At 47.5% G+C, this 12,797-nt stretch overlaps 2 protein-coding genes across 2 annotated transcripts in view; both read left to right on the top strand.

Annotated features, from left to right (window-relative positions):
• Positions 1 to 12,797, top strand: part of LOC129708218 (endonuclease V-like) — a 180,107-nt gene that overhangs the window by 30,988 nt on the left and 136,322 nt on the right. The gene's annotated exons all lie outside the window — the stretch shown is intronic.
• LOC129708501 (E3 ubiquitin-protein ligase RNF213-like) overlaps positions 1 to 12,797 on the top strand; it is a 69,421-nt gene that overhangs the window by 24,327 nt on the left and 32,297 nt on the right. The window contains exons 11-14 of the mRNA XM_055654327.1: positions 989 to 1,171; positions 2,930 to 3,102; positions 5,018 to 5,117; positions 7,245 to 7,356. Coding sequence (XP_055510302.1) covers positions 989 to 1,171; positions 2,930 to 3,102; positions 5,018 to 5,117; positions 7,245 to 7,356 — 568 coding nt within the window. The remainder of the gene's footprint in view (positions 1 to 988; positions 1,172 to 2,929; positions 3,103 to 5,017; positions 5,118 to 7,244; positions 7,357 to 12,797) is intronic.

Raw genomic sequence — 12,797 nt, 5'->3', positions numbered from 1 at the left:
AATTATCAGGTACGTGTTTTAATTTCCACGAGTTACAATGAGCTCATTGTGTCACTCTCACATTTGTAATACATGAATGACCTCTCAAGGTTGTTGAGGGGATACATTTCTCTCTTGAAATCATGTACTGTATAATACAAGCAAAGAATGTGCACTTTGAGGGGAAAAAAAAGTTGCTGGAGGAACTAAATGGATCATGCAATGCGGCACGGTTGCGCAGCAGTAGAGTTGCTGACTTACATCATCAGAGACCCCAGTTCGATCCTGACTACGGTTGCTGTCCATATGGAGTTTGTACGTTCTTCCTGTGACCTGCGTGGGTTTTCTCTGTGATCTCCAGTTTCCTACCATACTCCAAAGACGGACAGGTTTGTAGGTGTGTGGAGAGCATGGTGTGGACTTGGTGGGCCGAGGGGCCTGTTTCCATACTGTATCTCTAAACTAAACTAAAAATGGCCATGGAGATGAATGGACAATCAACGTGATGGGTCAAAATTCTGCTTCAAGACTGACGCATGGTTTCAACCTGAAACATCCATTTCTTCCCATGGATTCGGAGTTCCTCTGGCAGCTCATATTTTCTGCTCCAACATCTGCAGTCTCTTGTGTCCCTATATTTTTAGAACATTCCCTAAATAATGGCATTCCATCGCTAACCAGGAGATAAATTTGCATTTCAAGCTAATCTTTTTGCAGTTTTCTGATTTCAGGCTGCATACAGATCGCAAGCAAATTGATAGAAAGCAAATTGTACATATTACTAGGCATAGCTAAAAATACAGGATTTCTTAAGTTATTATCTGAAGAGCTCTCAAAAGGTCTGCATGTAATTTAATTTTACTGTTGAAGGTAGACACAATGCTGGAGTAACTCAGCGGGGACAGGCAGAATCTCTGAAGAGAAGGAATGGGTGACGTTTCGGGTTGAGACCTTTCTTCAGACTTTTTCAGACTATTCATTTTATTGTTGATCTTTTATTGTATTCTAGATACGGTCTGCAAGAATGTTCAGTTTGCTTTGGAGAACTCAACAATCCTGTATTGCTTCCATGCAATCATCTTTACTGCTTAAACTGCATTAAGCAGTGGTTCGCATCAGGAGATGTATACTGCCCATGTTGCCGCACTGCTGTGGCTAATGATTATGTACCAGAGGCATCCGAAGAAATAAGGTATTCTATAGGTGTTAAGAAATTGGTTCATTACAATTTATTAGAACAAAAAGTAGGGATTAACGGGTCTCTTTCAGAATGGCAGGCAGTGACTAGTGGGGGACCGCAAGGCTCGGTGCTGGGACTGCAGCTATTTACAATATACATTAATGATTTAGATGAAGGAATTAAAAGTAACATTAGCAAATTTGCAGATGACACAAAACTGGGTGGCAGTATGAACTGTGAGGAGGATGCTATGAGGATGCAGGTTGACTTGGACAGGTTGGGTGAGTGGGCAGATGCAGTTTAATGTGGATAAATGTGAGGTTATCCACTTTTGTGGCAATAACAGGAAGGCAGCTTATTATCTGAATGGTGTCAAGTTTGGAAAAGGGGAAGTACAATGAGATCTGGGTGTCATTGTACATCAGTCACTGAAAGTAAGCCTGCAGGTACAGCAAGCAGTGAAGAAAGCTTATGGCATGTTGGCCTTCATAACAAGAGGAGTTGAGTACAGGGGCAAAGAGGTCCTTCTGCAGTTGTACAGGGCCCTGGTGAGACCACACCTGGAGTATTGTGTGCAGTTTTGGTCTCCAAATTTGTGGAAGGACATTCTTGCTATTGAGGTAGTGCAGCGTAGGTTCACGAGGTTAATTCCCAGGATAGCGGGACTGACATATGTTGAAAGAATGGAGCGACTGGAATTTAGAAGGATGAGAGGGAATCTTATTGAAACATGTAAGATTATTAAGGGATTGGATGCACTAGAGGCAGGAAACGTTCCCGATGTTGGGGGAGTCCAGAACCAGGGGCCACGGTTTAAGATTAATTGGTAGACCATTTAGAAACTTTTTCACCCACAGAGTTGCGAATCTGTCGAATTCTCTGCATCAGAAGGCAGTGGAGACCGATTCTCTGGGCGCTTTCAAGAGAGATTTAGATAGAGTTAAAGATAGCAGAGTCAAGGGATATGGGGTGAAGGAAGGAACGGGGTACTGATTGTGCTTGATCAGCCATGATCACAGTGAATGGTGGTGCTGGCTCGATGGGCCTAATGATCTACTCCTACACCTATTGTCTTATTGTCTAAATAATGATCGAGCGCAACAAACTTGATCTCGCTAGTAACACAAAATATATTTATTTACTGAGAGGATTCTTCATAATTCATTTGTTATAAGATTTGCAGTTACTGGTTTGGAATGATAAGCCAGAATCAGATTACAACACAATTGTAGCAAGGGTTGTTTTACTACTTAAGTAGTAGCTACATTACTGTTGATTTCTTAATCTTTGGCACTAATGAAAATCACGAACCAGGCCTTACTGATGTAAGGTCTTGAAGGCATATTTCCCAGATTGAGTATTATGTGCATATGAAACATTTTAAACATAAAAATAATTTAAGAAATTATATTAATCAAAATTAAAAAATGATTGTTCTTTATTTGAATTTCCTCATATTCTTGCCACTGCTTTTAGTTTGGTTTAGAGATGGGAATTAGTTGTCAATAGTGAAACTTATTGTTCGCAATAATTTCTAGTTAAAACCAGCCAGATTTTGATGAATTCCTTACTTAATATTAGAATAAAAAAATGCAAAAACTGAGTCCATCAAATGCAGACTCACTGCATGGCTTCAAAATCATTTAGTGTACACTAAATTTTTCAAGCAACTTGAAAGAAAATAACAATTTTTTGGATTTTTTAAGGTAACTGTGCTATATGACAGTACTGAATATTTACACTGCCATGATTTTTTTATTTCTATTACAGTGAAGCTGTTTCAAAAGTAATCCTATTTCGCAAGAGGTGTGATGCATTTTTCATAGCTTTGGTTTCCATGGTCTGCTTCAAAGATAACTCACCACCAACAAAAGAAGTGGTTCGCGATCTACTGTCTCTGCTACTTTTTCTAAAAAAGACAGATTCCAGCGCCTCAGAGAAAGGTTAGACTACTTTGGAAGTGTATGTATTTCCTATTATTTGGGTTTGTGGGGTGGTTGCACAGTCTGTTTAGTCTCCTCACTCATGTAACTGGGTGATGAGAGTCCAGAGTGAAAGAAACTTGATAGGAATTAGAGTAGGTTTAAGATTTCATAATTTGGTTGGATTCAGTGCCTGTGCATGGATATCAGTCAGTGGGAAGATGTGGGGTGATTTGAGGGAGAGCCATCACAAGAGGTGAGTATGTAATCAGAGGATCTACCTGATGTAGTTGTACTGATAGTGATAGTGTTTTTCTTTGTAACTAGCCTATACTTTCTGTGGGCTACACCTGCATGATGGAAAATCATGGCAATGGCATTGAATATTGCTGGATCTGGATTCATTATACCTGTCCAGATGCCTCCATGCATTAGCATGCCAGATTCACATTGGTGACAAAAGGGATAAAATAAGTCTGGAAGACATTATTAGGTTGATCAGCATCTATGGGCATATGATACAATAGAACTTTATTTATCCCAGGAGGAAATTGATTTGCCAACAGTCATAAAACACAAGATGCATGAAACATGAAATTAAAGTGACGAATGGGAAGGATTGGGGATGTGCAAAGATTGGGGTCGGGGGGGGGGGGGGCAGTCAACCCCATGATGAAGGGGGAGGAGTTGTACAGTTTGGTAGCCACAGGGAGGAAGGATCTCCTGTGGCATTCTGTGCTGCATCTTGGTGGAACCAGTCTGTTGCTGAAGGTGCTCCTCAGGTTGACCCGTGTGTCATGGCGAGGGTAAGCTGTAATGTCCAAGATGCTCCGCAATTTGAGGAGCATCCTCCCCTCCAAGACCACCTCCCATTAATTCATCTGTAGTTTAACTTGGCATCATGTTCTTCATGGGCAATGTGGGCCAAAGGGCTTGTTCCTGTGCCATACTGTCCTATAAATGTTCTGTGTTCTATCCACCTAATTTTCTGGGTGGTGAATGGATTGAAATGTGGGAATGTGCATTATGTGCATCAGAGGTGGAGATGGAACAGATTACTAAAGGGGTGCTGTTAAAACTACCTGTGCTTTGCTGATCTGGTAGTGTCTGATGCTACAGAATGTAATTAAAATGGGAAGTATTCTGTTACTCAGTAAAGGTGCTCTTCATGTAGAATTAAAGGAAAAAAGTTGGTTAACTGGGCAAAGTTGAATGAGTTGGTTAGTTAAAACTGAGTCCTAGCTACTAAAGTTTCTATGTGCATTGATTTCAATTAAAAAATTATCAGCTATGCTCTCTATGAACAATGAAAGTATTAAGAAAGATTAATAGTTTCAGTATAGTTTAATTTATTGTCACGTATACCGAGGTACAGTGAAAAGCTTTTTTTGCATACTAACCAGTCAGCAGAAAGACAATACATGATCACAGTCGATCCATTTGCAGTGTATAGATACATGATAAGGGAATAACAAGGTAAAGCCAGCAAAGTCGAGTAAGGATAGTCCGAGGATCACTAAAGAGGTAGATAGTAGTTCAGCACTGCTCTCTGGTTGTGGTATGATGATTCCGTTGTCTGGGAATAAACTTTTTTGTAAACAATGATATGAGTGTTTTTTTCTATAGAGATAATTTAATATTGTTTTCTGTCATGGGCTCTTCTGGAATGGGAGATCTCCCCATAAGTGATATATTTCAAACTGGTTGTGGGACCTTTCATTGCAGGTTTGTTCCCACTTCCTGCTGTGAAGCAATTGCTTTGGCATTTACTTTAGCAGCTTTCAACTCATTCAGTCGCAGGGAAGCAATTGTTTTGTTTGTTCAATTATGCTACCAGTACTGTAAAACAATACTTAGTACTTAATCTCACATTGGTCTCAAGCATTGTATTGGTTAATTTCACTTTCTACATCAGTAGCTTTTTGTTTTCCCATAGTTTGTTCGTATGCTACGAGACATCTTTCACCATTTGATGAGGCCGCTGATCAAAATCCTGTTGTCCGTTCCATTGTTCTTAAACTGCTGTTGAAATACAGGTACAATCTATTGATTGGTATTGGTATTACTACTGGTTTGTTGTAAAACTAGAAAAAGTTATGAAAAAGGAGCGGTATTAGATGTGAATATTGAACTTCCATTCCAATTATTTCATTACAACAAAAAAAATAAATGATGGCAAGAAGTCTACATGAGAATTGTGATTTAGTAAATGCAATCTGTTTTTTAATTTCATGTATGTTTTTAAAAGTACCTGGTAAACTCCAAGCAAAATAAATGGGGAAATCTCACGAGTTTTTTTTCCAAAAGAAAATCAAGTGCTGTTTACCACCAATATTTTAAAAAATAGTGCTTGTTGTGCCTTAATTACAGTAGTGGCCATGTTTTTTTCTTTCAGTAATCAGCATCAGATTAACAAATGTTAAACTTATGCTTCGTGTATAAATCACCAGAGAGGAAATCCTTTCTGTTTAATCATATTTCTCTTGATGCAGTCTCACTGGTCAGGATATTTACTACTTCAATAGAGAACATCTGGTTCCACGGCATTTTTTTATGTTACAGTCTCGTGGTCTTGTTATATTTATTTTCATAGATTTTACGGATTTCATAGGTTTGCTTCTTCTGATATATTTGTTTCCAAAAAGATTAAGTTGTTCCAGAGAAAATCCAAAATGAGTTGGAAGTGATTTGTTTTTGGATTCATCAGTAGTTTGAATGAGTTTATATCAATATTTGACATCAACATTCTTTGAGTTGTGGTCATTCTCATGATGATCAGTAATGGTGTCTTTATTTTATATTTATTATTGGTATGATGGTTTTAAACTTTGCTTGGTTTGTTAATGATTTTTATTATGATTTTGTAATACTTATTATTCTGAGGAATAAGATGTACATATATTGGGAAATATGGTGGTTGATTGGGGATAGTCAGCATAGCTATGTCCATGGCAGATCGTGGATCACAAATTTGAGTTTTTAGAAGATGTAACCGAACGTCAATGAGGGCAGGGCAGTTGATGTCTATATGCACTTCATATAAGGCCTTTGATAAGATTCCGTGTAGTAGGCTACACTGGAAAATTAGACCACATGGGATCCAGGGAAGCTAATTGAATGCACAATTGGCTGGATAATAGGAAACAGAAATTGATGTGAGGGGTGTTTGAACTGGGGCCTGAGACTAGTGGTGTACCACGCGTCGGTCCTGGGCCCACTGTTATTTGTCATCTATGTCAATGATTTGATTGAGAATATACAAAATATGGTTAATAAGTTTGCAGATGACACTAAAATAGGTGATGTTGTAGAACATTATCAAGAATTATAGCGGAATCTTGGTCAGTTAGGTAAGTGAGCCGAGGAATAACAAATTGAGCTTAAGTTAGATACATTTAAGATGTTGTATTTTGTTGAAGTTAAACTGGGACTTTCACAGTGAACGGTAGGGCCATGGGGAGTAGAGAGACCAAGAAGTACACGTACATAATTCCCTGAAAGTGGCACCAGAGGTAGATAAGATGTTGAATAATATTTTTGGCACTCTGGTCTTCATGTTGCAATTGTTCAAGACAGTGGTGAGGCAGCACTTGGTATATTTAGACACCTTTCTATAGGAATATACCATTAAACTGGAAAGTGTGCAGAGAAGATTTTTGAGGATGTTGTCAGGTCTCAAGGGGCTGAATAATAGGGAGCAGTTGGGCCAGCTAGGACTTTACACCTTGGAGCGTAGGAGACTGAGGGGTGATCTTATAAGAGTATAAAAACATGAGGGGTATAGATAGGGTGAATGCAGATTTTTCCCGTTTGGGGAAATCGAGAATTAGAAGGCATAGGTTTAACATGAGAAAGGAAAGATTTAATTGGAACTGAAGAGGGACAGCTTTTTTCACACAGTAGTGGCATGTCCATTGAATGAGCTGCCAGAGGAAGTAGTCAAGGTAAGTGGAATAACAACATTTAAAAGGCATTTGGACAGGTACACGGTTCGGAAAGGTTTACAGGATATGGGTCAATGATCGGCAAATGGGAAAAGCTTAAATTGATCCTCGATCAGCATGGAAGAGTTAGACCAAAAGGCTGGTTTCATGCTCTGACGGTGACTCTATAAATTCCAGTTTTCAATGTTTCATTCATTTAAAAAAATATTTGTCTTTCAGTTTTGATGACATTAAAAATTACCTGCAGGATTATCTATCTGCATTTCAAAAGACAAAAATATTTCAAGAAAGTGAGACTGAACTCTATGCATTGTTTCTGAATTGTTTGGAGGTATGTTTATCCAGAGTCATTGCTACTCATCTTGATTTAGTGACATTATAATACCACATAAGTTCCCAGCAGTTTCAGGAGTTGAGACGGTTACTTTTTCTGGTTTGCTATGTGAAACGATTGATAGCTGCCAATATTTTCTTGATGTCATGATGCATGGTTGATGTTATTCCTCATACAATAGCTCCCTGTATTGCACAATACATAATCAATGATTGCATATTATCCCACAATATTCCACAGGTTGCTCAACGGAACAGCGCTGGCATTATTTAATAAAATCTGGAAGTTGAACTTTGATTTTTATTATTAATGGTTATGGGCCTGTCCCACCTAGACGACTCTTTAGGCGAGTGCCAGGAACTAGTTTCAATGGAATTCACCTACAACACCTGGCGACAACCTATGACAGCATAAATTGTCGCCACTGTCGCCGAAAAATTTTCAACGTGATGAAAGTTTTGCTGTAGTCGCCCAAAAAACCGCCTAAGTGGGACAGGCCCATTACTGTTCATGAAAAACACAAAATAATTTACAATCAGTAAAATAATTTAATTCAAGTAAAATCTATATACTTTTAAAACTCTGTGTGTGTGTGGGTGTATGACATTTTGATTTTGCCTTTGATTCGTTACTCCGCGAAAACCAGACGCAAAAACGCCGAGATTTTTACCATTTCGCTAGCGATTTAACTTTTACATTCACAAATCCACTCATTAAATTTAGTATTTTTTTTGCCTCCCGCTGCCCACCTTCTCACCGCGTGCCCCACGCAACCATAACGGCTGCTGCCGCCCGGCTCTCCTCCACTTCCCCCCCCCACCACCCCCCCCGGCCCGGCTCTGGCACGCTGGCGGAAGCCACAGATCGGCTGCTCCCCCCGCTGCTTTTCCCTGTCCTCGCTGGCGGCCCGCAGGCTCACTCGGGATCACGCCCGCCCGCCCACTCACCACCCCCTCCCCGTACTCGGGTTCTGAAGCGCCGAGGATGCGAGGCCTCACAGTCTCTGATGGGGCCACTTTCACAGACTTAACCGTGAGCGGCCCCAGCGTTTAGCCCGCGTTCTGGGAACTCGGCATCTGATGGGGACCAGAGGGAAGGCAGGGCCAACTTATAATGCAGCAGCAGAGTGCCTCTGTTAATGGATTCATTCCACAGTGAGTTCAGTTCGGTAACAAACCCTTTCTTTCCACCTCACCCCCTCCCCCTCTCACTCCCTCACCCCCTCCACCCTCCCTTCCCCCCACCTCTCACCCTCCCTTCCCCCCCACCTCACCCCCTCCCTTCCCCCCCACCTCACCCCCCTCCCTTCCCCCCCCACCTCTCCCCCTCCCTTCCCCCCCCCACCTCTCCCCCTCCCTTCCCACCCTCCCTCTCCTCCCCTCCACCCCCCCCCCCCTCTGTCTCTTGCCCCTCTCCCTCTGTCTCTGCCCCTCTCCCTGTCTCTGCCCCTCTCCCTGTCTCTGCCCCCTCTCCCTGTCTCTGCCCTCTCTCTGTATCTACCCTTCTTTCTACCCTCACTCTCTACCCCCCCCCCCCCCCCCCCCCCCCAATCTCTCTAGAAGCGCCTGTGAGTTGGGGGCTATGCGTCAGTGGATAGGGCGGTTATGGGGTAAAAGGAGCAAATTAATAATATTAATATAATATCAAGGGGGTAGTTAGCGTGTGTGCAAGGGAGGGAGGGGGGTGGGGGTAGTTAGTGTGTGTGACGCCGCATGCTGCCCCCCCCTCCCCGCCACCGCACGTTGGGGGAACAGACCCAACGGGTCTGCACTTGGTCTAGTCTATCTATATATTAAAACTGTGTTTGTGGGTGTATGTCAGATTCCATTTTCAGATTAGATTTTTGGCCTTTGATTCCTTGGTCCGCCAAAACCACACGCAGAAACTCAAGAAATTTTTTTAACATTTTGACATTTTTGGGGGGGGAGTGGATTTGCGAATGTAAAAGTGAAATCTCTACTGAAATGGAAAAGGAGCGAAGGGATGAGGGGGAGAAGAAGGGGAGGGAGAAGGGGGGTTTGTTACCGAACTGAACTCACTGTGGAATGAATCCATTAATGGAGCCGCTCTGCTGTGGGATTCTAAGTTGTCCCCAAAAAATTAAAAAATGTTTAAAAAACCAAACGGCTCTCACCCATAGAATGTTGGTGAACGTTCCATCGTGTGATGTCACGATGCCCAATGCTCACAGATGTCCAATCGGAATGGATTCATTTACATTTGCCTTTGCTCCTGCCCCAGCTCGTGGGATCACGTGTGGGAATAGAGAAAGAGGATTGGGGGAGATAGAGAATGGGGAATAGATGGACTGTCCCTCCCCCTTCCCCTTCCACTCTCCCTCCCCCCTCTTTCCGCTCTCTCCCGCCACCTCGCTCCACCTCTCTCCACACTCTTCCCCCTCCCTCCCCTACCCCCACTAGTCCACCTCCCCCACACCTCTCTCCCCTCCCCATCCCCCTCTCTCCTCCCTCCTCCCCATCTCCCTCTCCCACTCCTCCCCCTCCTCCTCTCACCCCCATCCATCTCTCCCCTTCCCTCTCCCCCCCCCCCCTTCCCCCCTCTCCCCTTCCCCCTCCCCACTCTTTCCCCTCCCTCCACACTCTTTCCCCCTCTCTCCCCTACCCCATCTCCCCCTCCCCCACACCTCTCTCCTCCTGCTCCCTTCTCTCCTCCCCTCCCCCACCCCTCTCTCCTCCCCATCTCCCTCTCCTCTCCCTCTCCTCCTTCCACCCCACCCCTCTCTCCTTCACCCCCCTTCCCCTCTGTCCCTCTTCCACAACTCCCCCTACCCCTCCCTCCCCACTATTCCACTCCCTCCCCACTTGTCTCCTTCGCCCACCCTCTCTCCCCCCACCCCCCCCTTCCCCTACCCCTCTCTCCTCCACCACCACTACCCCCTCCCCCTCCATCTCTCCCACTTCCACCACTCCCCCAATACTTCTCCCCCTCCCTACCCACTCTTCCTTCTCTCTCCCTCCCCATTCTTCACCCTCTCTCTGCTCTCCCCTCCCTCCACACTCTTCCCCCCTCTCTCCCCTACCCCTCTCCCCCTCCCCTCCCCTCCACTCTCCCCCCTCTCCCTCCTCTCTCCCCTCTCTCCCCTCCCCCCCTTCCCCCACCCTCTCTCCCCCCCCCCTCCTTTCCTCCTCCTCCTCTCCCTCTCTCCTCACCCCTCTCCCTCCTCCTCCCCTCCAACCCCCCCCCTCTCTCCTCTCCCCCCCCTCTCTCCTCATACCCCTCTTTCTCTCTTCCCTCCCACTCTCCCCCTACCCCTTGTCCCCCCTCCCCCCCCACCCCTCTCTCTTCCTACCACTCTCTCCCCTTCCCCCTACCCCCCTCTCTCCACTGCCCCATCCCTCTCACATCCCGTCCCCCACCCCCGTTTTCCCCCCCCAACCGTTCATCGCCGCTGTTAACCGCTCCTAACCTCACAGCTGGAAGCGATGGTAAAGTGAACCATTAATTTAAAGCAGCCAAGCTGCTGCTGCATTTACACTGTCTGCTCACCCGAGATCCGAACGCGTCTGGCCATAGCGGCTGCTGTCAACTTCAAATGGCTGCTGTCCAGCTCTCCCACGCGCGGAGCCTCTTGCAACGGCTGCGGGCGACGCGAGGCGAGGCCGAGTTATGTCAACAATCCCCCCCCCCCCCCCCCCCCCCCCACGCGCTGGCATTTGGCTCTCCGACTCCTTCTCCCTCCCGCTGTCCATCTGCGTTCCCTGTTTCTGTGTCCCTCTCTGTGAACGAGCAAGTTCTGCAGATCCGGAGGTCACCGGGGACAGGCGAGATCCTGGGGTGGTGAAGAGGGGAAGGGGGAGGGGAAGAGGGAGTAGGGAGGGGGAGTGGGGGATGGGGGAGGTGAGGAGGGAGAGTGTGGGAATAGAGGGAGAGGAGTGGGGGTGATAGGGAGTGGGGAATTGATGGACTCCCCCACACGCATCCCTTTCTCACCCCTCTCTCCCTCCCCCTCCTCCATCTTCCTCCCTCATCCCCCTCTCCATCTTCCTCTCCTCCCCGTCCTCCTCCCACCCCTCTCTCTCACCCCCATCCCCCACCGTCTCCCTCCACCCCTCTCCCCCCCACCCCCTTCCCTCTCTCCCCCCCCCCCCCCCCTACCACTCGCCCTCTTCCACCACTCCCCCCCTACCCCTCTCCCCCTCCCCCACCCACCTTCTTCCCCCTCTCTCCCCTACCCCTCTCTCCCCACTCTTCCCTCTCCCCCCTCTCTCCACACTCTTTCCCGCTTCCCACTCTTTCCCCCACACCTCTCCCTCCCCAACCCTCTCCCTTCCCCACTCTTATCCTCCCCCCTCCCTCACCACTCTTCCTCCTCTCCCCACTCTTCCCCCTCCCCCCTCTCTCCTCACTCTTCCCCCTCCCCTACCACTCTCCCCCCTCCCACCACACGCTTCCCCCCCTCTCTCCCCCTCCCCTCTCCCTCCTCCTTCCCCTCTCCCTCCTCCCTTCCCCTCTCCCTCCTCCCTCTCCTCCCCCTCTCTCTCACCCCCCCACCCCCCTATCCTCCTCCTCTTCCACCCTCTCCATCTCCCTCTCTCTCCTCCTCCCCTCTCCCTCCTCCCCTCCCTCCCATCTCCCCCTCCACCCCCTTCCCCTCTCTCTTGCACCCACTCCCCTCTACCCCCCTCTCCCCTCTCACTCCCCCTCTTCTCCTCTCCCCTCCCCCTCCTCCACCTCTCTCCCCCTTCCCCTCATCCCCCCTCTCCACCTCTGTCCCCGCCCCTCTAACATCCCCTCTCCCCCCTCCTTCCCTTCCCGCTCTCCTCCCTCCCATTCCCCACTCTCCTCCCCTTCTCCTCCCCCCCCCACCCATCCCCCCCTCTCTCTCCCCCTTTCCCCGCTCTCCTCTCCCTCCCCAATCTCTCCCCTTTCCTCCTCCCCCTCTCCCCTCCCTCCCCTCTCCCGTCTCCCCCCTCCCTCCCTGTTCCCCCCCCCCCCCTCCCCCCTCCGGTGTGTTTGGGGGGTGGTCAGTGTTGAGTGTGACGCCGCAGCCCCTGTCTCCCCCTGCACAATCCCCTCTCTTATTCTCATCCCCCTCTCTCTCCCTTCCCCTCTCCTCCCCCCCCCCACACTCTCCCCCCCCCCCCTCTCCCTTCCTCGACCCCCCCACCCACCAACCGTCTCCTCCTCCCCCCTCCACCCCCCTCTCTGTCTCTTGTCCTTCTGTCTCTGCCCCTCTCTCTGTCTCTCCCCATTCTCTCTCTGCCTTCACTCTCTACCCCACCCCCCCTCGCCTGTGGGCGTGCCTGCGAGTTGGGGGCCATGCGTCAGGGGATAGGGTGGGTATGGGGTAAAAGGAGCAAGTTAATAATATTAATATAATATTAAGGGGGGTAGTTAGCGTATGTGCGAGGTGGTAGTTAGTGTGTGTGACGACGCCACATGCCCCTGCCCCCCCCCCCCCCCCCCCCCCCCCCCCC

Source organism: Leucoraja erinacea, chromosome 23, assembly GCF_028641065.1.
Source record: "Leucoraja erinacea ecotype New England chromosome 23, Leri_hhj_1, whole genome shotgun sequence".
Lineage (NCBI taxonomy): Eukaryota > Metazoa > Chordata > Chondrichthyes > Rajiformes > Rajidae > Leucoraja > Leucoraja erinaceus.
Note: the sequence above shows the minus strand (reverse complement) of the source record. Positions and strands in the feature narration are given on the sequence as shown.